General features: G+C 35.8%; 1 protein-coding gene across 1 annotated transcript in view; it reads right to left on the bottom strand.

The window, feature by feature from the left end:
• Positions 1-27,537, bottom strand: part of LOC149806429 (protein O-linked-mannose beta-1,2-N-acetylglucosaminyltransferase 1-like) — a 139,280-nt gene that overhangs the window by 95,291 nt on the left and 16,452 nt on the right. The window contains exons 2-3 of the mRNA XM_089953156.1: positions 22,797-22,931; positions 19,099-19,195 (exon numbers count right to left, since the gene is read on the bottom strand). Coding sequence (XP_089809282.1) covers positions 19,099-19,195; positions 22,797-22,919 — 220 coding nt within the window. The 5' untranslated portion in view covers positions 22,920-22,931. The remainder of the gene's footprint in view (positions 1-19,098; positions 19,196-22,796; positions 22,932-27,537) is intronic.

The following is a 27,537-nucleotide window of genomic DNA, read 5'->3' as shown; positions in this document are numbered from 1 at the left end:
TACCTTTACCTTATCAGTTTTTAAATGAAATTAGCATCTCAATGACCAAGAAAACTAAATGTACTGAGGGCTACTGTTGTGCCTTTACCGTATCAGTTTTTAAATGAAATTAGCATCTCAATGACCAAGAAAACCAAATGTACTGAGAGTTACTGTTGTACCTTTACCTTATCAGTTTTTAAATGAAATTAGCATCTCAATGACCAAGAAAACTAAATGTACTGAGGGCTACTGTTGTGCCTTTACCTTATCAGTTTTTAAATGACATTAGCATCCCAATGACCAAGAAAACCAAATGTACTGAGAGTTACTGTTGTACCTTTACCTTATCAGTTTTTAAATGAAATTAGCATCTCAATGACCAAGAAAACTAAATGTACTGAGGGCTACTGTTGTGCCTTTACCTTATCAGTTTTAAAATGACATTAGCATCCCAATGACCAAGAAAACCAAATGTACTGAGAGTTACTGTTGTACCTTTACCTTATCAGTTTTTAAATGAAATTAGCATCTCAATGACCAAGAAAACTAAATGTACTGAGGGCTACTGTTGTGCCTTTACCGTATCAGTTTTTAAATGAAATTAGCATCTCAATGACCAAGAAAACCAAATGTACTGAGAGCTACTGTTGTGTCTTTACCGTATCAGTTTTTAAATGAAATTAGCATCTCAATGACCAAGAAAACCAAATGTACTGAGAGCTACTGTTGTGTCTTTACCGTATCAGTTTTTAAATGAAATTAGCATCTCAATGACCAAGAAAACCAAATGTACTGAGAGCTACTGTTGTGTCTTTACCGTATCAGTTTTTAAATGAAATTAGCATCTCAATGACCAAGAAAACCAAATGTACTGAGAGCTACTGTTGTGTCTTTACCGTATCAGTTTTTAAATGAAATTAGCATCTCAATGACCAAGAAAACCAAACGTACTGACAGCTACTGTTGTGCCTTTACCGTATCAGTTTTTAAATGAAATTAGCATCCCAATGACCAAGAAAACTAAATGTACTGAGAGCTACTGTTGTACCTTTACCGTATCAGTTTTTAAATGAAATTAGCATCTCAATGACCAATAAAACCAAATGTACTGAGAGCTACTGTTGTACCTTTACCGTATCAGATTTTAAATGAAATTAGCATCCCAATGACCAAGAAAACTAAATGTACTGAGAGCTACTGTTGTACCTTTACCGTATCAGTTTTTAAATGAAATTAGCATCCCAATGACCAAGAAAACTAAATGTACTGAGAGCTACTGTTGTGCCTTTACTGTATCAGTTTTTAAATGAAATTAGCATCTCAATGACCAAGAAAACCAAATGTACTGAGAGCTACTGTTGTGTCTTTACCGTATCAGTTTTTAAATGAAATTAGCATCTCAATGACCAAGAAAACCAAATGTACTGAGAGCTACTGTTGTGCCTTTACCTTATCAGTTTTTAAATGAAATTAGCATCTCAATGACCAGGAAAACTAAATGTACTGAGAGCTACTGTTGTGCCTTTACCGTATCAGTTTTTAAATGAAATTAGCATCTCAATGACCAATAAAACTAAATGTACTGAGAGCTACTGTTGTACCTTTACCTTAACAGTTTTTAAATGAAATTAGCATCCCAGTGACCAAGAAAACCAAATGTAATGAGAGCTACTGTTGTGCCTTTACCTTAACAGTTTTTAAATGAAATTAGCATCTCAATGACCAAGAAAACCAAATGTACTGAGAGCTACTGTTGTGCCTTTACCTTATCAGTTTTTAAATGAAATTAGCATCTCAATGACCAGGAAAACTAAATGTACTGAGAGCTACTGTTGTGCCTTTACCGTATCAGTTTTTAAATGAAATTAGCATCTCAATGACCAATAAAACTAAATGTACTGAGAGCTACTGTTGTACCTTTACCTTAACAGTTTTTAAATGAAATTAGCATCCCAGTGACCAAGAAAACCAAATGTAATGAGAGCTACTGTTGTGCCTTTACCTTAACAGTTTTTAAATGAAATTAGCATCCCAATGACCAAGAAAACCAAATGTACTGAGAGCTACTGTTGTGCCTTTACCTTATCAGTTTTTAAATGAAATTAGCATCCCAATGACCAAGAAAACTAAATGTACTAAGAGCTACTGTTGTGCCTTTACCTTATCAGTTTTTAAATGAAATTAGCATCCCAATGACCAAGAAAACCAAATGTACTGAGAGCTACTGTTGTGCCTTTACCGTATCAGTTTTTAAATGAAATTAGCATCCCAATGACCAAGAAAACTAAATGTACTGAGAGTTACTGTTGTACCTTTACCTTATCAGTTTTTAAATGAAATTAGCATCTCAATGACCAAGAAAACTAAATGTACTGAGGGCTACTGTTGTGCCTTTACCGTATCAGTTTTTAAATGAAATTAGCATCTCAATGACCAAGAAAACCAAATGTACTGAGAGCTACTGTTGTGTCTTTACTGTATCAGTTTTTAAATGAAATTAGCATCTCAATGACCAAGAAAACCAAATGTACTGAGAGCTACTGTTGTGTCTTTACCGTATCAGTTTTTAAATGAAATTAGCATCTCAATGACCAAGAAAACCAAATGTACTGAGAGCTACTGTTGTGCCTTTACCGTATCAGTTTTTAAATGAAATTAGCATCCCAATGACCAAGAAAACTAAATGTACTGAGAGCTACTGTTGTACCTTTACCGTATCAGTTTTTAAATGAAATTAGCATCTCAATGACCAATAAAACCAAATGTACTGAGAGCTACTGTTGTACCTTTTACCGTATCAGTTTTTAAATGAAATTAGCATCCCAATGACCAAGAAAACTAAATGTACTGAGAGCTACTGTTGTACCTTTACCGTATCAGTTTTTAAATGAAATTAGCATCCCAATGACCAAGAAAACTAAATGTACTGAGAGCTACTGTTGTGCCTTTACTGTATCAGTTTTTAAATGAAATTAGCATCTCAATGACCAATAAAACCAAATGTACTGAGAGCTACTGTTGTGCCTTTACCGTATCAGTTTTTAAATGAAATTAGCATCCCAATGACCAAGAAAACTAAATGTACTGAGAGCTACTGTTGTGCCTTTACCGTATCAGTTTTTAAATGAAATTAGCATCCCAATGACCAATAAAACTAAATGTACTGAGAGCTACTGTTGTGCCTTTACTGTATCAGTTTTTAAATGAAATTAGCATCTCAATGACCAAGAAAACCAAATGTACTGAGAGCTACTGTTGTGTCTTTACCGTATCAGTTTTTAAATGAAATTAGCATCTCAATGACCAAGAAAACCAAATGTACTGAGAGCTACTGTTGTGCCTTTACCTTATCAGTTTTTAAATGAAATTAGCATCTCAATGACGAGGAAAACTAAATGTACTGAGAGCTACTGTTGTGCCTTTACCGTATCAGTTTTTAAATGAAATTAGCATCTCAATGACCAATAAAACTAAATGTACTGAGAGCTACTGTTGTACCTTTACCTTAACAGTTATTAAATGAAATTAGCATCCCAGTGACCAAGAAAACCAAATGTAATGAGAGCTACTGTTGTGCCTTTACCTTAACAGTTTTTAAATGAAATTAGCATCTCAATGACCAAGAAAACCAAATGTACTGAGAGCTACTGTTGTGCCTTTACCGTATCAGTTTTTAAATGAAATTAGCATCTCAATGACCAGGAAAACTAAATGTACTGAGAGCTACTGTTGTGCCTTTACCGTATCAGGTTTTAAATGAAATTAGCATCTCAATGACCAATAAAACTAAATGTACTGAGAGCTACTGTTGTACCTTTACCTTAACAGTTTTTAAATGAAATTAGCATCCCAATGACCAAGAAAACTAAATGTACTGAGAGTTACTGTTGTACCTTTACCGTATCAGTTTTTAAATGAAATTAGCATCCCAATGACCAAGAAAACTAAATGTACTGAGAGCTACTGTTGTGCCTTTACTGTATCAGTTTTTAAATGAAATTAGCATCTCAATGACCAATAAAACCAAATGTACTGAGAGCTACTGTTGTGCCTTTACCGTATCAGTTTTTAAATGAAATTAGCATCCCAATGACCAAGAAAACTAAATGTACTGAGAGCTACTGTTGTGCCTTTACCGTATCAGTTTTTAAATGAAATTAGCATCCCAATGACCAATAAAACTAAATGTACTGAGAGCTACTGTTGTGCCTTTACCGTATCAGTTTTTAAATGAAATTAGCATCTCAATGACCAAGAAAACCAAATGTACTGAGAGCTACTGTTGTGTCTTTACCGTATCAGTTTTTAAATGAAATTAGCATCTCAATGACCAAGAAAACCAAATGTACTGAGAGCTACTGTTGTGCCTTTACCTTATCAGTTTTTAAATGAAATTAGCATCTCAATGACCAGGAAAACTAAATGTACTGAGAGCTACTGTTGTGCCTTTACCGTATCAGTTTTTAAATGAAATTAGCATCCCAATGACCAATAAAACTAAATGTACTGAGAGCTACTGTTGTGCCTTTACCGTATCAGTTTTTAAATGAAATTAGCATCTCAATGACCAAGAAAACCAAATGTACTGAGAGCTACTGTTGTGTCTTTACCGTATCAGTTTTTAAATGAAATTAGCATCTCAATGACCAAGAAAACCAAATGTACTGAGAGCTACTGTTGTGCCTTTACCTTATCAGTTTTTAAATGAAATTAGCATCTCAATGACCAAGAAAACTAAATGTACTGAGAGCTACTGTTGTGCCTTTACCGTATCAGTTTTTAAATGAAATTAGCATCTCAATGACCAATAAAACTAAATGTACTGAGAGCTACTGTTGTACCTTTACCTTAACAGTTTTTAAATGAAATTAGCATCCCAGTGACCAAGAAAACCAAATGTAATGAGAGCTACTGTTGTGCCTTTACCTTAACAGTTTTTAAATGAAATTAGCATCTCAATGACCAAGAAAACCAAATGTACTGAGAGCTACTGTTGTGCCTTTACCGTATCAGTTTTTAAATGAAATTAGCATCTCAATGACCAGGAAAACTAAATGTACTGAGAGCTACTGTTGTGCCTTTACCGTATCAGGTTTTAAATGAAATTAGCATCTCAATGACCAATAAAACTAAATGTACTGAGAGCTACTGTTGTACCTTTACCTTAACAGTTTTTAAATGAAATTAGCATCCCAATGACCAAGAAAACTAAATGTACTGAGAGCTACTGTTGTACCTTTACCGTATCAGTTTTTAAATGAAATTAGCATCCCAATGACCAAGAAAACTAAATGTACTGAGAGCTACTGTTGTGCCTTTACTGTATCAGTTTTTAAATGAAATTAGCATCTCAATGACCAATAAAACCAAATGTACTGAGAGCTACTGTTGTGCCTTTACCGTATCAGTTTTTAAATGAAATTAGCATCCCAATGACCAAGAAAACTAAATGTACTGAGAGCTACTGTTGTGCCTTTACCGTATCAGTTTTTAAATGAAATTAGCATCCCAATGACCAATAAAACTAAATGTACTGAGAGCTACTGTTGTGCCTTTACCGTATCAGTTTTTAAATGAAATTAGCATCTCAATGACCAAGAAAACCAAATGTACTGAGAGCTACTGTTGTGTCTTTACCGTATCAGTTTTTAAATGAAATTAGCATCTCAATGACCAAGAAAACCAAATGTACTGAGAGCTACTGTTGTGCCTTTACCTTATCAGTTTTTAAATGAAATTAGCATCTCAATGACCAGGAAAACTAAATGTACTGAGAGCTACTGTTGTGCCTTTACCGTATCAGTTTTTAAATGAAATTAGCATCCCAATGACCAATAAAACTAAATGTACTGAGAGCTACTGTTGTGCCTTTACCGTATCAGTTTTTAAATGAAATTAGCATCTCAATGACCAAGAAAACCAAATGTACTGAGAGCTACTGTTGTGTCTTTACCGTATCAGTTTTTAAATGAAATTAGCATCTCAATGACCAGGAAAACTAAATGTACTGAGAGCTACTGTTGTGCCTTTACCGTATCAGGTTTTAAATGAAATTAGCATCTCAATGACCAATAAAACTAAATGTACTGAGAGCTACTGTTGTACCTTTACCTTAACAGTTTTTAAATGAAATTAGCATCCCAGTGACCAAGAAAACCAAATGTACTGAGAGCTACTGTTGTGCCTTTACCTTAACAGTTTTTAAATGAAATTAGCATCCCAATGACCAAGAAAACCAAATGTAATGAGAGCTACTGTTGTGCCTTTACCTTAACAGTTTTTAAATGAAATTAGCATCCCAATGACCAAGAAAACCAAATGTACTGAGAGCTACTGTTGTGCCTTTACCTTATCAGTTTTTAAATGAAATTAGCATCCCAATGACCAAGAAAACTAAATGTACTGAGAGCTACTGTTGTGCCTTTACCTTATCAGTTTTTAAATGAAATTAGCATCCCAATGACCAAGAAAACCAAATGTACTGAGAGCTACTGTTGTGCCTTTACCTTATCAGTTTTTAAATGAAATTAGCATCCCAATGACCAGGAAAACTAAATGTACTGAGAGCTACTGTTGTGCCTTTACCTTATCAGTTTTTAAATGAAATTAGCATCCCAATGACCAAGAAAACCAAATGTACTGAGAGCTACTGTTGTGCCTTTACCGTATCAGTTTTTAAATGACATTAGCATCCCAGTGACCAAGAAAACCAAATGTAATGAGAGCTACTGTTGTGCCTTTACCTTAACAGTTTTTAAATGAAATTAGCATCCCAATGACCAAGAAAACCAAATGTACTGAGAGCTACTGTTGTGCCTTTACCTTATCAGTTTTTAAATGAAATTAGCATCCCAATGACCAAGAAAACTAAATGTACTGAGAGCTACTGTTGTGCCTTTACCTTATCAGTTTTTAAATGAAATTAGCATCCCAATGACCAAGAAAACCAAATGTACTGAGAGCTACTGTTGTGCCTTTACCTTATCAGTTTTTAAATGAAATTAGCATCCCAATGACCAAGAAAACTAAATGTACTGAGAGCTACTGTTGTGCCTTTACCTTATCAGTTTTTAAATGAAATTAGCATCCCAATGACCAAGAAAACTAAATGTACTGAGAGCTACTGTTGTGCCTTTACCTTAACAGTTTTTAAATGAAATTAGCATCCCAATGACCAAGAAAACCAAATGTACTGAGAGCTACTGTTGTGCCTTTACCTTATCAGTTTTTAAATGAAATTAGCATCCCAATGACCAAGAAAACTAAATGTACTGAGAGCTACTGTTGTGCCTTTACCTTATCAGTTTTTAAATGAAATTAGCATCCCAATGACCAAGAAAACCAAATGTACTGAGAGCTACTGTTGTGCCTTTACCTTATCAGTTTTTAAATGAAATTAGCATCCCAATGACCAGGAAAACTAAATGTACTGAGAGCTACTGTTGTGCCTTTACCTTATCAGTTTTTAAATGAAATTAGCATCCCAATGACCAAGAAAACCAAATGTACTGAGAGCTACTGTTGTGCCTTTACCGTATCAGTTTTTAAATGAAATTAGCATCTCGATGACCAGGAAAACTAAATGTACTGAGAGCTACTGTTGTGCCTTTACCTTATCAGTTTTTAAATGAAATTAGCATCCCAATGACCAAGAAAACCAAATGTACTGAGAGCTACTGTTGTGCCTTTACCGTATCAGTTTTTAAATGAAATTAGCATCCCAATGACCAAGAAAACCAAATGTACTGAGAGCTACTGTTGTGCCTTTACCGTATCAGTTTTTAAATGAAATTAGCATCTCAATGACCAAGAAAACCAAATGTACTGAGAGCTACTGTTGTACCTTTACCGTATCAGTTTTTAAATGAAATTAGCATCTCAATGACCAAGAAAACCAAATGTACTAAGAGCTACTGTTGTGCCTTTACCTTATCAGTTTTTAAATGAAATTAGCATCCCAATGACCAAGAAAACCAAATGTACTGAGAGCTACTGTTGTGCCTTTACCGTATCAGTTTTTAAATGAAATTAGCATCCCAATGACCAAGAAAACCAAATGTACTGAGAGCTACTGTTGTGCCTTTACCGTATCAGTTTTTAAATGAAATTAGCATCCCAATGACCAAGAAAACCAAATGTACTGAGAGCTACTGTTGTGCCTTTACCGTATCAGTTTTTAAATGAAATTAGCATCCCAATGACCAAGAAAACTAAATGTACTGAGAGCTACTGTTGTGCCTTTACCGTATCAGTTTTTAAATGAAATTAGCATCTCAATGACCAGGAAAACTAAATGTACTGAGAGCTACTGTTGTGCCTTTACCTTATCAGTTTTTAAATGAAATTAGCATCCCAATGACCAAGAAAACCAAATGTACTGAGAGCTACTGTTGTGCCTTTACCGTATCAGTTTTTAAATGAAATTAGCATCCCAATGACCAAGAAAACCAAATGTACTGAGAGCTACTGTTGTGCCTTTACCGTATCAGTTTTTAAATGAAATTAGCATCCCAGTGACCAAGAAAACTAAATGTACTGAGAGCTACTGTTGTGCCTTTACCGTATCAGTTTTTAAATGAAATTAGCATCCCAATGACCAATAAAACTAAATGTACTGAGAGCTACTGTTGTGCCTTTACCGTATCAGTTTTTAAATGAAATTAGCATCCCAGTGACCAAGAAAACTAAATGTACTGAGAGCTACTGTTGTGCCTTTACCGTATCAGTTTTTAAATGAAATTAGCATCCCAATGACCAAGAAAACCAAATGTACTGAGAGCTACTGTTGTGCCTTTACCGTATCAGTTTTTAAATGAAATTAGCATCTCAATGACCAAGAAAACCAAATGTACTGAGAGCTACTGTTGTACCTTTACCGTATCAGTTTTTAAATGAAATTAGCATCTCAATGACCAAGAAAACCAAATGTACTGAGAGCTACTGTTGTGCCTTTACCTTATCAGTTTTTAAATGAAATTAGCATCCCAATGACCAAGAAAACCAAATGTACTGAGAGCTACTGTTGTGTCTTTACCGTATCAGTTTTTAAATGAAATTAGCATCCCAATGACCAAGAAAACCAAATGTACTGAGAGCTACTGTTGTGCCTTTACCGTATCAGTTTTTAAATGAAATTAGCATCCCAATGACCAAGAAAACTAAATGTACTGAGAGCTACTGTTGTGCCTTTACCGTATCAGTTTTTAAATGAAATTAGCATCTCAATGACCAGGAAAACTAAATGTACTGAGAGCTACTGTTGTGCCTTTACCTTATCAGTTTTTAAATGAAATTAGCATCCCAATGACCAAGAAAACCAAATGTACTGAGAGCTACTGTTGTGCCTTTACCGTATCAGTTTTTAAATGAAATTAGCATCCCAATGACCAAGAAAACCAAATGTACTGAGAGCTACTGTTGTGCCTTTACCGTATCAGTTTTTAAATGAAATTAGCATCCCAGTGACCAAGAAAACTAAATGTACTGAGAGCTACTGTTGTGCCTTTACCGTATCAGTTTTTAAATGAAATTAGCATCCCAATGACCAATAAAACTAAATGTACTGAGAGCTACTGTTGTGCCTTTACCGTATCAGTTTTTAAATGAAATTAGCATCTCAATGACCAGGAAAACTAAATGTACTGAGAGCTACTGTTGTGCCTTTACCTTATCAGTTTTTAAATGAAATTAGCATCCCAATGACCAAGAAAACCAAATGTACTGAGAGCTACTGTTGTGCCTTTACCGTATCAGTTTTTAAATGAAATTAGCATCCCAATGACCAAGAAAACCAAATGTACTGAGAGCTACTGTTGTGCCTTTACCGTATCAGTTTTTAAATGAAATTAGCATCTCAATGACCAGGAAAACTAAATGTACTGAGAGCTACTGTTGTGCCTTTACCTTATCAGTTTTTAAATGAAATTAGCATCCCAATGACCAAGAAAACCAAATGTACTGAGAGCTACTGTTGTGCCTTTACCGTATCAGTTTTTAAATGAAATTAGCATCCCAATGACCAAGAAAACCAAATGTACTGAGAGCTACTGTTGTGCCTTTACCGTATCAGTTTTTAAATGAAATTAGCATCCCAGTGACCAAGAAAACTAAATGTACTGAGAGCTACTGTTGTGCCTTTACCGTATCAGTTTTTAAATGAAATTAGCATCCCAATGACCAATAAAACTAAATGTACTGAGAGCTACTGTTGTGCCAGTTCATACATGAAACAGTAGTTAAATGGTAAAGAATGAGTACTGATAGCTGTAAATGTATATTAATCATCTAAGTGTGAATCTACATGTATCAAGTATAAATCTTTAAAATAAATACATTCCTACTTTGAGAATGAATACTTCTAGAAATAATTATTTATCTTTTTATGTTTATGCAGCAACCACCTGAACTAAGCTTTTTTCAACGTTTAACTACCCTCTATAATGTTCTGATTCAATGTAAAAAAATGTAAATCATGCTTCACTTTCATTTGAGTCTGAATGTGATTTTAAAAAAAAAACATTTGCTATATTTTTCATTCTTTTCATGGCATGGAGTATAACAAATCACTGACTTTCATAAAACTATTAAAATATAACATTAACTCAGTAAAGTAGTAATTTAAAAAACTCTACACTTTTGAGTCGTCATGCAAAATAACGTACTAATAAAGTTAACAAGTTGTAGGTATTATGGTAATATTATCTAAAATATTAATCTATATTATGTATTATACATTATCATCACCAGAGATATTTATCTAGTGAATGATTAATGTTTTATCAAAACTAAGCAACTTGCCCTGATCAAGAATGCATTTAAAATTGTTTAACATTGTCATTTTGCTATACTTTGTTCAAGTGTGAATGTAATCTTTTTAAAAAATTGATTTAATGTCTTTCAAATTGTACAAACTTTATAGAAAATAAGTGAACAAGCACATGAGCTGTATTAAATTAAGAGTCACATGAGCTGTATTAAATGAACAATCACATGAGCTATATTAAATGAACAATCTCATGAGCTGTATTAAATGAACAATCATGTGAGCTGTATTAAATGAACAATCATTTGACTGTTTTAAATGAACAATCTCATGGGCAGCTCCTGAGATTGTTCATTTAATACAGCTCATGTGATTGTTCATTTAATACAGCTCATGAGATTGTTCATTTAAAACAGCTCACATGATTGTTCATTTAATACAGCTCATGTGATTGTTCATTTAATACAGCTCATGTGATTGTTCATTTAATACAGCTCATGAGATTGTTCATTTAAAACAGCTCACATGATTGTTCATTTAATACAGCTCATGTGATTGTTCATTTAATACAGCTCATGAGATTGTTCATTTAAAACAGCTTACATGATTGTTCATTTAATACAGCTCATGTGATTGTTCATTTAATACAGCTCATGAGATTGTTCATTTAAAACAGCTCACATGATTGTTCATTTAATACAGCTCATGAGATTGTTCATTTAATACAGCTCATGAGATTGTTCATTTAAAACAGCTCACATGATTGTTCATTTAATACAGCTCATGTGATTGTTCATTTCATACAGCTCATGAGATTGTTCATTTAATACAGCTCATGAGATTGTTCATTTAATACAGCTCACATGATTGTTCATTTAATACAGCTCATGAGCTTGTTCATTTAATACAGCTCATGAGCTTGTTCATTTAATACAGCTCATGAGATTGTTCATTTAATACAGCTCATGAGCTTGTTCTTTTAATATAGCTCATGAGATTGCTCATTTAATACAGCTCACATGATTGTTCATTTAATACAGCTCACGTGATTATTCATTTAATACAACTTCTGTGATTGTTCATTTAATACAGCTCATGAGCTTGTTCTTTTAATATAGCTCATGAGATTGCTCATTTAATACAGCTCACATGATTGTTCATTTAATACAGCTCACGTGATTATTCATTTAATACAACTTCTGTGATTGTTCATTTAATACAGCTACTGAGATTGAACTTGTTCATTTAATACAGCTCATGTGATTGTTCATTTAATACAGCTCATGAGATTGTTCATTTAAAACAGCTCACATGATTGTTCATTTAATACAGCTCATGAGATTGTTCAGCTCACATGCTTAGTCTGACATCATTCAAGGGCAATACAGTATACACCCATGTATATGTATGTTGTTGTTGTTGTTGTGGGGTTTAACGCCATTTTTCAGCACACGATAGGCTATGCATGGCAGCCAGTATTAATGGTGAAGGAAGAACCTGGGAAAACCCTGGGAAGAACCACCGACCCACGAGAAGCTACTGGCAAGCTTTCTCACATACCCACATTGGCTGAATTCTAGACTTGAACCCACGCAGACAGAGGTGAGATGACAGTGATCCGTAACGGAGAGCACTTCAGACCACTCAGCCACTCAGGGCCCCTGTATATGTAAGCTTGGTCTGATAACATTCAAGGGTAATATAGTATATACCCTTATATGTGCTTAGTCTGACAACATTCAAGCGTATTACAGCATATACCCATATAGACATATGCTTATCCCAAAATATGGCAGTTTATCATGACACAATGGACTATTTTACATTTGCAAAAGAATGCCATATTGGGTTGGTGAAAACCACAGACTTTTTCATATGCCCTTCACAAAGTCAAATGCATGTATCAAACTGGCAAAATTGTATCCCCCTGGCTGCCATGACAGTTACCAAAATTGGAAAGTGATTAACTCAGACATTTGTAATGCACCTGTAGAGTTACTAGACAAGCAGAGAAAGTTACAAAGCTTTAAGGCTCTATCTTGTAATGTACAAAGAGGGTACAAAATCTTATCAATAACTTTAACCTTAATACTTTTTAGTTTTTCTTGGCTGCCATCTTGAGCTGACATGGGCAGATATTAAACCTGTGACCAAATGCTCTACTAAATATGCTGTAACCTTGACTCCTGTTATCATAATGATACATGTTCAACATTAACTGATACAACCTTGACATTAAACTAAGAAAGATAAGATTACTAAAGGTTCAACCCTGTAACTCATACAGCTTTTTAGTCATAAAGTGATAACCCCCACCAAAAAGATAACAAACTTATCTGTTCCCTTAACCTTTAAGACAAGACTCTGAAAGTGATAGGCAATACATCTTTTATTGACAATATGCATGTCTACCACGCTTTATCAATTTATCTCAATTTGCTTTTAAGTTACAGAGGAAAAGAAAAAATGTGACTGAAACTCAAACATATTGACCAGTGACACTGACCTTGAAGGTAGCACACCCAGTATGGTCTGCTGCACACTTTGTAGTGATGATGTACAGGTAAAACAAGTCTAATTCATTCATCTCAAATGGCTGTAAAGTTTACAGCAGAAAGAAAAGTGTGATGAAAAACCTGAAATGATAATCTGTGATTTTAACCTTGAAGACAAAATCCCCAATTTGGTATGCAATGTGCATTCTGATGATGGCATCAAATTTCATCCTTTATCTCAAACAGCTCTAAAGTTACAGCTGAAGAAAATATATGCCAGAATATTTTCCTATTACACTCTGACTCTAACCTAAAGACAGGGTCCTAAAGTGGCAATTAACCACTATGACTCTAACTTAAAGACAGGGTCCTAAAGTGGCAATTAACCACTGTGACTCTAACTTAAAGACAGGGTCCTAAAGTGGCAATTAACCACTGTGACTCTAACTTAAAGACAGGGTCCTAAAGTGGCAATTAACCACTCTGACTAACTTAAAGACAGGGTCCTAAAGTGGCAATTAACCACTGAGACTCTAACTTAAAGACAGGGTCCTAAAGTGGCAATTAACCACTCTGACTAACTTAAAGACAGGGTCCTAGAGTGGCAATTAACCACTGAGACTCTAACTTAAAGAGACTCTAATTTAAAGATATGGTCCTAAAGTGGCAATTAACCACTGTGATTCTAACCTAAAGATAGAGTCTTAAAGTGGCAATTAACCAATGTGACTCTAACCTAAGGATCGGGTCCCAACTTAGGGGCACTCACCAGTAATTATGTACTTTGTGAGAGCGACGCATGTAAGGTGAAGTTGTTTGCATTTGAAACATGCACAATGGAGAGAATGTTAGCATACCTCTGTGCTACTTTGATGTACTGTGGCTGACATTTGTTTGGATACTGTGGCTGACATTTGTTTGGATACTGTGGCTGATATTTGTTTGGATACTGTGACATTTGTTTGGATACTGTAATTGTGGGAATGGTACATGATCTAAGTACACAGCAGACCAAAATGGTGTCTTCCATGTGCTTGAAAAATGAACCTGAATTAGTCAAAAGCACACTAACTTTTTAGCAGCTATTAAAATATGGAAAACAAATTTTGCCAAAGTAGGCAATACCAGCTTTTCAAACTGCAATGAAGTCCAGGAAGTGAAAATGACCAAGCAAAGCAAGCAGTATTTTTATACAGACATATATGAAGTGAGCCCAAGCTGTATCCCTAGAACCCAAATTACAACCATCAATCATACACCAAAATAAAGGAATTAAAAGTTCTTTTAACAACACCTAAGATATAAAAGGTCTTTATTAAATAGCGAGAATAACCAGTGAGGAAACCTGGATCTATTCTTTTTCTTTAAAATTCTAACCCTATGCCAATTACAAAACTTTTGAGTGTCACCTTATCCACTGTGACTCTAACCTAAAGATAGAGTCCTAAAGTGGTACTTTACCATTGTGACTCTAACCTAAAGATAGGGTCCTAAAGTGGTACTTTACCACTGCGACTCTAACCTAAAGATAGGGTCCTAAAAAGGTACTTTACCACTGTGACTCTAACCTAAAGATAGGGTCCTAAAGTGGAAGTTTACCATTGTGACTCTAACCTAAAGATAGGGTCCTAAAGTGGAAGTTTACCACTGTGACTCTAACCTAAAGATAGGGTCCTAAAGTGGTACTTTACCACTGTGACTCTAACCTAAAGATAGGGTCCTAAAGTGGTACTTTACCACTGTGACTCTAACCTAAAGATAGGGTCCTAAAGTGGTACTTTACCACTGTGACTCTAACCTAAAGATAGGGTCCTAAAGTGGTACTTTACCACTGTGACTCTAACCTAAAGATAGGGTCCTAAAGTGGTACTTTACCACTGTGACTCTAACCTAAAGATAGGGTCCTAAAGTGGTACTTTACCACTGTGACTCTAACCTAAAGATAGGGTCCTAAAGTGGTACTTTACCACTGTGACTCTAACCTAAAGATAGGGTCCTAAAAAGGTACTTTACCACTGTGACTCTAACCTAAAGATAGGGTCCTAAAGTGGTACTTTACCACTGTGACTCTAACCTAAAGATAGGGTCCTAAAGTGGTACTTTACCACTGTGACTCTAACCTAAAGATAGGGTCCTAAAGTGGTACTTTACCATTGTGACTCTAACCTAAAGATAGGGTCCTAAAGTGGTACTTTACCACTGTGACTCTAACCTAAAGATAGGGTCCTAAAGTGGTACTTTACCACTGTGACTCTAACCTAAAGATAGGGTCCTAAAGTGGTACTTTACCACTGTGACTCTAACCTAAAGATAGGGTCCTAAAGTGGTACTTTACCACTGTGACTCTAACCTAAAGATAGGGTCCTAAAGTGGTACTTTACCATTGTGACTCTAACCTAAAGATAGGGTCCTAAAGTGGTACTTTACCACTGTGACTCTAACCTAAAGATAGGGTCCTAAAGTGGTACTTTACCACTGTGACTCTATCCTAAAGATAGGGTCCTAAAGTGGTACTTTACCACTGTGACTCTAACCTAAAGATAGGGTCCTAAAGTGGTACTTTACCACTGTGACTCTAACCTAAAGATAGGGTCCTAAAGTGGTACTTTACCACTGTGACTCTAACCTAAAGATAGGGTCCTAAAGTGGTACTTTACCACTGTGACTCTAACCTAAAGATAGGGTCCTAAAAAGGTACTTTACCACTGTGACTCTAACCTAAAGATAGGGTCCTAAAGTGGTACTTTACCACTGTGACTCTAACCTAAAGATAGGGTCCTAAAGTGGTACTTTACCATTGTGACTCTAACCTAAAGGTAGGGTCCTAAAGTGGTACTTTACCATTGTGACTCTAACCTATAGGTAGGGTCCTAAAGTGGTACTTTACCATTATGACTCTAACCTAAAGATAGGGTCCTAAAGTGGTACTTTACCACTGTGGCTCTAACCTAAAGATAGGGTCCTAAAGTGGTACTTTGCTATTGTGACTCTAACCTAAAGATAGGATCCTAAAAAGGTACTTTACCATTGTGACTAACTACTATGACCCTAACCTACAGATAGGGTCCCAATTTAGTACTTAGCACATATTTAAGTGATGATACACAAGTATACCAAATTTCACTTCTTCTCTCAAACAACTCTGAAGATGTTGGGTAGATAGAAAAGTTTGAAAGAAAATGTTAAAATAATAAGCTGTGAACCTGACCTTGAACATAGTCCCCATCCTAATATGATATAAAATGCACTCTATTCATTGTGCCTTTATTTCAAACAACTTTAAAGTTATACAATCTTTCCAGCACACTTTTGTGAAAAATGCATAAATGACATTATATCCCCAAATCATGTTTAATAGTCCTCTATGTAGGTAACTAAAATTTGATGACTTCTTCCTTATCCCAAGTGTAAGCCATCCACAAAAGTTGGTCAAGGTCTGTGATGTAGAATTAATGTTATTGGGCAAAAGTCATTTTTATTCTTTTTTTTAAAGCAGCATTGACCTTAGACATTTTAATCTCAAAATTTATATACTTCTTCCTCATTCAAAGTGCAATTTATCCAGAGGATTTGGTCCAGGCATGTAATACAGAACTAATTGTTTTGTGCTGACACCAATTTTATTATCTCAGTTAGGGACTTTGACCTACAACCCCAAATCAACAGAGTTCTTCCTCATCCCAAGTGCAAGTGTAAAGGAACTGTATGTAGTAAGAATGTTTATGCATTATATATGAATAAAAATGTTCTCAGGATTCGTTGCCACATGCAATATTGATAGGATACTTTGTTTTTAGTCATGGTTATTTCAAAATGTGTTTGGTTTAACCATTGCTGCAGGTGCAAAATGCCTGCAGTGAGAAACCATTACCGTAAGTTCTCTAACTTCACCACAACCAAGGTACTTATACAATAAATTTTTATCACAATACAAAAGGTTTTGTCAGGAAGCTGTCCACTTTATGGGAGCAATCTCCAGCTGTAGAGCTGTTTTTCATGAGAAGTCATAAAACTCTGTGGGGTTTCCTGTAACCCAGATGACGGAGTTGATGGTGATGTTGGTTGGAGGACAGTATTGGTTTATGAGCAGTGAGGCACTAAAGCTTTGGGACCAACAGGTCTGTAGGGAATAAGAGGTTTTCAAGGGAACCTTCAGCAAACTAGGAGGGGCGGGCCATGCATGGTGGCTCCTGGACCGTTCTACGAGAGCTGTGGAACCAGAAATACATCATGATCATCAACTGGATACCACAAGATGCATATGTTCCATTTTTGGATCAAGATTATTCAATATCACTGTCTGAGTGAAATAAAAATTAATTATCACTACACGAGGGAAATAAAAATTAATTATCACTACATGAGTGAAATAAAAATAATTATCACTACATGAGTGAAATAAAAATTAATTATCACTACATGAGTGAAAATCAATAATACATCTATCGTGCTTGTGGATGAATCATACATTTTTCACATTTATGTACAAATTCTAAACACTGATTACCGTCAGTGATGGAATCATAAATTGTTCATGTTGTGTATAAATAAATATTGATCATCTATGGGGATGGATATATTAGTCGTAATTGTTTGTCAGTTCCATAAACAATAAATCTTATTTGATTACTAGTTAAGTTATACTTTACTTGGTTCCAGTTAGGAATGATATGATTTCCAAACATCAGCTTTTGAACTCGATGCACATTAATCTGTTAAATCCATTGTCAGATGTTATGAGAATGAGTGTGGTGTCAGATTCATTCATCGTCATTCAATTACAGAAACATCCCATTCACAAAACTGCTTTCAGTTTGTCTTCACTAATTCCAGTCCCAACCTTGCTTCATCCTGTTACAGCCAGCCATTCACATAATTTGGCAATTTTATATTAAGTGTTGAACAACTGATATATTTAAGAAGAAAAAATGAAGGCAAAAACTATGTAATGAGATCAGAAACGAATATGCCATTTTGTCTGAAACACAGACTTCTGTAGTTATGAGGTCTTGGCAGATATAAAAAGCTTCATTAGAAAAGGACACCATATGTTCTGCAAGAACTAATGTTTGCATTGGAAATAAGGAGGCAAACAAACCTCTAGGATAGGATTTATCATTAAGGAGTTCATAAAATACCCACAAAATTATATAAAAAGTAGGGACACCATAGGTTTTTTAAAAATAAAAGAGCAGAAAAAGGAGGTAAAAAAAAGTAGGAAAAGGTAGATTCCCTGGAAAGACTGAGTTACAGTGTAGAAACAACTGGGTGATAGATGCAATGAACCATGGACAGATGGATGGTAGAGAGTGGGGGACAATGGAAAAGGAAAATTACCTGACAGAAGTGGTTCAGTGCAGTATTCTGTAGTAGCATACACTGGTAGCTGACAATATTTATATCATAAATCAGATACATTATCTTCCTTGACACTTGGACAAGACAACACCGGTCCCCTAACCTACCTTTTTCTGAGTGTCTTTCTGTGATAAAAGTCAAAGCACTTGGACAAGACAAAACCCCTAACTTACCTTTTTTCTGAGTGTGTTTCTGTGATAAAAGCCAAAGCACTTGGACAAGACAACACCCCTAACCCACTTTTTCTAAGTGTGTTTCTGTGATAAAAGACAAAGCACCTGGACAACACAACACCCCATACCTACCTTTTTCTGAGTGTGTTTCTGTGATAAAAGTCAAAGCACCTGCACAATACAACACCCCTAACCTACCTTTATCTGTGGGTCATTCTGTGGTAAAAGTCAAAACACCTGGACAACACAACACCCTTAATCTTCCTTTTTCTATGGGTTATTCTGTGATAAAATTTAAAACACTTGGACAACACCTCATGACACCTACCTTGTTGTGTGGGTTGGTACTTGAATTTCTTGCTGGTTTCCAGAATAAAGGTGATATTTATCACAACTGTTATCACCAGGAAAAGAACAATGCTTCCCTGTAATGAGGATGTATATGTGCATATAAAGAATGATACGTGAATCAAATTAAAAAAACACATCAAATTATCGCTGATTTAGAGTAAGAAAGTATGAACTTAATCATTACTATATAAATATCTAATTATGTCTTCATTATGTATGACTTGGTGAGTTCCAAAATTTGATGGAACAATGCTAGCAAAAATGATTTTATACCTTGGCAAGAAAAACAAACTATTGAAGGAGATTCATAAATTTCATATGAAATGAATGAATCTGTTTATTCAGTGATGGCATACTCAATAAAACCATCCATGATGTTCAGGCATTCTATAAAACTTCACATATTGTCCCAAATATTTGAATTTTTGTTTAAAATGCAAATTGTCTATAAAAAAATTCAAAAACTGTGTCTGGTTTTGAGCTCCCTGTAGTAGCACCTAATTGATGTAACTGCGCTATGAGGAATTAGTCACAAGTAAGATGGTTTTTCTTTTCTACATTTAATGGAACTCCGATACCTCTAGTTCTTCATGCTGACCGCCAGCACTAAACTGAAAAGAATTAAGGTTGCCTATGCAACTGGTAAAGTTCTGAAGGTCAGGATTATCAATTAGTTGGGACTGTAGGTATGGTACCACTACTGCCCCATGTTTATGTGCAAATGTTGCACTTTTTATTAATTCTGAAGCATGTCCAGGTGACACTGAGTCTCAATATTTGTTCTTCTCATCTCAGGTGCCGTGGTAAATCTCCCGTTAGTATTTGTAGTTCCTCAAGCCAGGTGTTAGATAGAGTTCCCGCTCATAGTCTGAGTGCTTTATGTTGTATGTTGTTTAATTTTTGAAGCAAAGCACTGTTTGCAGAGGCATACACTTGGCAGCCGTAGTCCAGTTTAGCCCGATTAATGATTTGTAGAGCATTAGCATTGTTTTTTTATCTGCTCCCCATGTTGTCTCCTTAATATTTTTTAGAAGGTTGATGTCTTGTTGGCATTTTTTGATTAGGGTAGTTATATGTGGTTTCCAGTTAAGGGTTTCATTTAGTATCATTCCCAAGAAATATGTTTCTTCAACAAATTGGATTGGTGTGTTTTGTAGGTAAAATTGGGGTATATGTGGTAAGTCTTTTATTCATTGGGGAGAAAAGCATTCCTACAGTTTTGGTACCTGATATATCAAATCCCCAGTTGTTTGCCCATTTGCCAATGGCATTCAGGCTGTTGGGGTTGCCTGCTTTTCAAATTCTGCTATCATCCACAAATTGGGATAGATCTACTAGTTTATTCGTAATATTGTTGCCGAGGTTGTTGATCATGAGATTGAATAGTGTGGGACTTATCATGCTTCCCTGAGGAATTCCATAGTGTCCAGAGTATAGGTCTCAGAGAGTGCATCACCTACTCTGGTTTTGTTTTGTCTATCATTTGGAAGTTTGAAATAACCCGGTGCATGCGTCCTGTTATGCCGTTTTGGTTAAGTTTGAAGATTATGCCTTTAGTTCAGACCATATCAAATCCTTTTTTGAGGTCTAGAAATATCGCAATTAGGTACTTATCTCTTTTCCGTTTGGCATTAAAGGCAAGTTTAATGCTGGCTTCAAGTCTAGTGAGCTGATCAATGGTGGATCGTTTGGTTCTAAATCCACTTTGATTTTAGGCGAGTAGGTGGTTTTGTTCCAGGTGGTGTCTTAGTCGGTTGTTGATCATTGTTTCCATGACTTTGCAGATGGTGTTAGTCAAGGAGATGGGTGTGTATGAAGTTAGGTTTTTGGGGTCTTTTCCTGGTCTGGGTATGGCTATGACTACTGCTTGTTTTCACTATGTGGTTATGTTTCCAGTATTCCATATTAGGTTGATCACGTCAAGTATAATTATTTGCATATTTGTTGAAAGATGTTTATAGATATCACAGCCTAGGTTGTCTTCTCCTTGGGATGTGTTTTTTTTGTTAATTAGTGCTTTTCTCCATTCTTCGATACTGAAACAGTCATTAAGTGGTGAATCATTGTTGGCTTGGTCCATGAATAGGTTGAGGAATTTTTTTCCAGTGCTCGTCTTTGCTCCATACATTTTTGGGAGTGACTGATATTGCTTCTTGAGTTATCAAAAGGTTTTGCTAACTGTTCTGCTTTTATCTTGGTTGGTGTTGGCTCCTGGTATTTTTGGTGTTGTTGTCGGGACCTTCCCTCTTATGGCTTTGACTTTTGCCCAGACCTCCTTAGAGTTGGTACGATGATATAGTGTGGAGCAGTATGTGCGCCATGAATTAGTTTTCGCTTCTTTTATTACGGTTCTTGCGTTAGCTTCCTTCTGCTTATATATTAGAAAGTTCAAAGCTGGTTTTGTATGTTTAAAAATGATTGAGGGCTTTCATTTTTTTCTTTCATCGCTATTTGGCAGTTGTCTATCCACCATGGTATACTATGTTTGCTGGATTTTCTGCTTTTTTGTGCTGCTCCGTTTATAGTTGTGGTTTGTGACATTACTATGCAGATATTCTATTTGTGTCACGCTCAAAATTTGATGGAACAGGTCCCAATTTACTATGTTTGATCTGGCTTATAAACAATCCAAGCAGACTTCAGAGAGAACATTCCCTGAAGACCTTTTCTAAAACTAAACTTCTGGTCTGATTGTGTTAGGTGCAGACCCTTTATCTAACTCTAGTCTGATTGTGTTAGGTGCAGACCCTTAATCTAACTCTGGTCTGATTGTGTTAGGTGCAGACCCTTTATCTAACTCTGGTCTGATTGTGTTAGGTGCAGACCCTTTATCTAACTCTAGTCTGATTGTGTTAGGTGCAGACCCTTTATCTAACTCTGGTCTGATTGTGTTAGGTGCAGACCCTTTATCTAACTCTGGTCTGATTGTGTTAGGTGCAGACCCTTTATCTAACTGATCTGATTGTGTTAGGTGCAGACCCTTTATCTAACTGGTCTGATTGTGTTAGGTGCAGACTCTTTATCTAACTCTGGTCTGATTGTTTTAGGTGCAGACCCTTTATCTAACTCTGATCCACATATCCAAAATGCACAGAATCTAAATTATGTAATCCAAATTAAAGCCATATTAATACTCTCCATACACACTCTTTTTCCCACTGATACTGTAAGTTAGAATTTCCCAAAAACTTTACAATGAGTAGGAAATGACTTGGAAACTTTATCAATCCTTATGATCAAATTAATTCAAAATTAAACTATAACTACCCAACTCTATTTTAAGCACTTTATACCTACTGAAAGAGATTCAAATTTCCCTTCAACAGGTCACTAATTTTAAAGTTTAAGTATTAAGGCAAACTTGCAATAACTGATTTTAATTAGCTTTACATTTCTCACCACTGTAACTGGACACCATTGCATTTGAATAGCTGCTGATAACATTGTGTTCACCCTGAATCTCAGCCTCTAAATTTAACAGGGACTGTAGAACTACTCCTCTATCACAGAGATACTATTATTAAATTTATGGAGAGAATTTAGAAAATTTATACACAAATATATCTTCTCTTCTAAAACTTATATAAATACCATAGTACCTGAAATAACTAAATTTAGCCCTATAATATCCCTCACATCAACATAAAAAAAGAAAATATTCTATATTATTATTACCTGAAATATTCTGGTAACACATTTTTTCTTTGAGATTTCCTTTCTCCTGCCACTAATTCCATATCTGAGGTATTTCTTTGGTATATAGGGATGGGCATTCGGGTTTGGAACCCATCCTTCCATTGCTTGATAATTCTGAAAGACAGAAGAGTTAGTACAAAGGAAAGGATAGTGCTAACAACTTTTGTTTACATATCAGAAGGTGTGTGTATATCCTCCAAGTGTGGCTCTATATGAAAACTAAATTTTGACTCCAGTCAACTATGACTTGTTTTGTCAGAATAATCATCAATTTCCCCCAAGGTCATTGCAGCTGTGTTTCAAATACCATATCATTGTGAGATAGAGGGAGAAACATGTCTATCATTGACACATCAAAGGTTTGGTTTGAATATTTTAAGACACAGAAACACATTGAAGGTTATACCATGACAAGACAAGTAAAGTAAAATGCCTTGCGGAAGGACACACCACAACAGCTTATCAATGTTCATCTGATAGTGGGAATCAAGCCTTCCCAAATCTGGTCACAAGAACAATGCTGTTAACCACTGAGCCACAACTGGTCTACACAAAGAACCACAACATTGCATTCTTTATTCACAAGTGTCTTATTGTGTGTCCATATACAAAGGTTATGTTGATGTTGTTGTGTGTTGTTCTCTGTGCTAAGTTTCACTGACGGACTCTAGTCCAACATACCTATCCGACCTCACCCATGTGTACACACCAGCAAGATACTTACACTCCTCTTCTGACAATCGTATACTCATTATTCCCATTATGAAAACAAAGTCATATGGACAGCGTTCTTTTGCATACCAGGGCCCAGCAACATGGAATGAATTGCCCACTGAACTTAGACACAAAGACACAGTGATCCCATTCAAGAGTGCTCTCAAAACAAACTTATATCGACTGCAAGAACAAACTTAAAAGACCTAATAATGTTTCCTACCTTAAATATTCTCAGCATGTTTTTTAATGTTTTCTAATTTCATGGAATTTGTTTTTGTAATCATATCATTATATATGTTTTTTTATATCTTATAGGTGTTGTCTAATGTTGTAAAGCGCTTAGAGCTTCTAAAGATTAGGCGCTATACAAAGTCCTCATTATTATTATTATTATTAATAACATTTCTCTGAGCAAGATAGGCTATACAAAATAACTGGTGGAGGAAGAACCTGGGAAAACCCCGGTAAGAACCACCAACCCATGGGAAGCTACTGGCAAACTTTCTGACATATACTTTGGCTGAGCCAAAGACTCAAACCCATGTGTACTGGAGGGATATGGCAGTGATCAGTAAAGGCAAGCACTTTATACAACTCTGCCACCTGGGGTCCCTATACAAACGTTAAAAGAATCAGCTTTAAAATTCTTGTCTGCATTGCATAAATAACCTGTTTCACATATGTATTGTTCTAGTGAAAGTGCAAACATTATATCCATTTTGGAATGCAATATTACATATATGTAATATCAACTGTATGAAATGGCTTATAAACTGTGTCAACAGTGTTATAATTTTTTGCTAACACAATTACAGGATATCCTGCATACTGTAGCAGAGTATGTAAGTACCTGTGTCTAACCAGTAACATTACAACTGCACAGTTTCAGTTAAATATAGGAAGTAGGAGATATGTGTCTTTCAAAATCGTGAAGAACACACACACCTTAACATTGTTAACAATGATCACACTGCCATAATAGAGATGTGTGTATAGCAGAAGAGACAGATGATCCTGTTTTACTTCTGAACAAGATCAGAAGGTAGAAGGCATGTAAATCAGGAAAACATGATACATCATTACTGTCCAATAATTTAACTTGTGAATGGAAAAGGTAAAATAACAAACATGCTCATCATTGTCCAATAAACTAACTTGTGATTGAAAAATATAAAATAACAAACACACCCATTACTGTCCAATAAGTAAGTTGTGAATAGGAAAAGCAAAATAACATGCTCATCTCTGTCCATTAAAGGAACTTATGAATGAAAAAGGTAAAATAACAAACACACCCATCACTGTCCAATAAGTAACTTGTGAATGGAAAAGGTAAAATAACACATTTACATAATAACTAAAACTAAAACTAAATGAAACAAAGATATTAGAGGATTTCTGATACATATTTGATCAAACAAAACATTTAATCACAGTAAAAAAAATATAATTTCTGAGCATGTTTCAAGATTTAATCTATAAAGTTAAACAAAGTTTAAACAAGAACTAGGTCAATGCAACATCATTACATATTACCAGTCTTCTAAATTTTACCAGTGGGTCAGAACCTGTCCCAGGGACCAATGCTGCAGCACTGTGTATGTGTATTTATCTCTTCATTTCCAGTCAGTGTATATATGGTTGGAGGTGTGCGTCTTAATACATGTTATTTCTAAGAAAGGACAAACCTCCTACTTCAGAGGCATGGCCCAGAGTCTATATTTGATATACAGCTAATTTTGTATCCTCATGGCCCAGAATCTATATTTGATATACAGCTAATTTTGTATCCTCATGCCCAGAGTCTATATTTGATATACAGCTAATTTTGTATCCTCAAGGCCCAGAGTCTATATTTGATATCCAAAATGCCATTGCATAATTTAAAGCCCTGACTTCAATGATGATACATGTACATACCAACTTTCTGACCTCTTCTGATAATGTTATGAGAGATACCATCCAAATTTTACACTTCCTCCTTTTCCTTTTACCTTGGAGCTTTGGCACAAAAGAGCTATGGCATTTTTCTGATGGATCTTATAGTGATGGAAAAGCATTTGGCCTAATTTTCTACCAGCCAACAGTAGTGAGCAAACCCTACCAAAAGGATAAGTTCAACTATTCTCTTTATCAGTTTTATTCAGTTCATCGGCCTTACTCCACCCCAGACAATTTAGGAAGGTTGATGTCTGAGGTACACTACTACTAATTTTTGGCATGAAGCAACCATAGCAAACTGCCTTATGAGATTGACATAACTCTGTAAGTTGGGTAATTGACATAACTCTGTAAGTTGGGTAATTGACATAACTCTGTAAGTTGGGTAATTGACATAACTCTGTAAGTTGGGTAATTGACATAACTCTGTAAGTTGGGTAACTGACATAACTCTGTAAGTTGGGTAATTGACATAACTCTGTAAGTTGGGTAATTGACATAACTCTGTAAGTTGGGTAACAATGCCCACATTTCCAAATTGTTTATATGACTGGTTGCTACTTCCTGAGACCAAAATCCTTTAAGAACTATCCCATCTGGATCCAGGTAAGCACCCCATCCTGAATCTGATGTGACACTGTACAGTAAAGAAGTGGGGTTTGATGATATGAATTGGGACTCAGGCCAAGAACTGGTCCCAATTTAGGTACCAAAGTAAAGTGGGGTGAAAGACAGGGGGACCAATATTCATAGCGTATCCTTGTGCAGTCTCCAGTTTGCTAAAGTAGGAACTGGAAAGGGCACATGTAAAGTCTCCCTAGGGGAACTAAAGACTGCAGTTGGGTTCAGTTTCCAGGAAAGAGAAGTAAAGGTGAGGTGACAATAAGTTATTGACTAGAAAGACCATTATGAAGAACAGGATTGGGTCAATCCTGTCTTGAGGAACATTAACCCTCCCATCACACATATATAAAGTCCTAAAAAGGGGATGAAATCCAATTTCTCTATGTTGGGGAATAGACTGAGATGCATTACTGTCAGCAGAAGAGAATCAATAAAAAATGCTCTACATCAACCAGTCATTGAAATATTGGAAAGATGGGGATCCCTAACTACTTCAAGCAGGCTTCTACTAAACCCATCATCCTGGTAAAGAATCTTGGGACAGAGCAGGGGCAAAGATGAGGCTGAACCAAAGAACTCTAAGCTGACATGCATCCTGGCCAAGCCAAAACTGGTGGTATTTTCTGTGTGGATATATGTCAATATGTAGATATGTGCAAAGCATCATGAAAATCAATGAAGACTGCCCAGTCTGAGCACATTTCAGCAATCCTGAATGAGGCGGTTTCCATCTTGAAGCATTCTTCCCGAAAAAATCTGTTTAAGGCAGAAAGGTTGATTATGAGCCAAAACTCTCCAGCTTTTGTTGACACCATTTTCTACCCTCTAAACTGTGCCCTTCCACAGAAGGGTGTGTATCTCTTCCTTTAATTAAACCAGTTTGGACTAGTCAAAGAAAATGGGGGCCCCTGATGAAAGAAGATGTTCCTGGAAATGAAAGCCAGGATACATCCAGTAACTAGAGCATAGATGGTGGAAAAACTCCATCTGCTGGCTGGCAAACTCCTCACCCTGGGAAAACTTGTGTGTAAACTCCTGGAACATAGCAGAAAGCAGGAGCAACAGAAAATCAGGATGTGAGGAGGCCCCAGAAAGCCTCTTCAGACTAGAGAGAATCTTCTTGTCCTCAGTGCCTCAAGGTTTAGGACACAGATATGGGAAAAAGGGGGGGGGTAACCTTTCTTCACCACCTTACTGAATGTCCAAAATGCTTTCTCATCCAACATGTGAAACAGGTGGGAAAGAGATATGATGGAAATGACATTGCCATCCTGAGCCTGCTCCCAAAGTGAAACAAGACTCTCCTTCTGGTATCTATCTCCAGAGAGGGAGACATCAAAATGCAGTTACCATCATTCTGTAAAATGCAGTTACCACCATCCTGTAACCCCTCATGGAGGCTAAATGGGACTAACCCTATTAGCTGTCCTCCAAGGTG

This window comes from Sinohyriopsis cumingii, chromosome 1 (genome assembly GCF_028554795.1).
Source record: "Sinohyriopsis cumingii isolate HCF-2022 chromosome 1, ASM2855479v2, whole genome shotgun sequence".
Taxonomy (NCBI): domain Eukaryota; kingdom Metazoa; phylum Mollusca; class Bivalvia; order Unionida; family Unionidae; genus Sinohyriopsis; species Sinohyriopsis cumingii.
The sequence above is the reverse complement of the archived record's forward strand: the minus strand, read 5'-3'. Positions and strand labels throughout refer to the sequence as shown.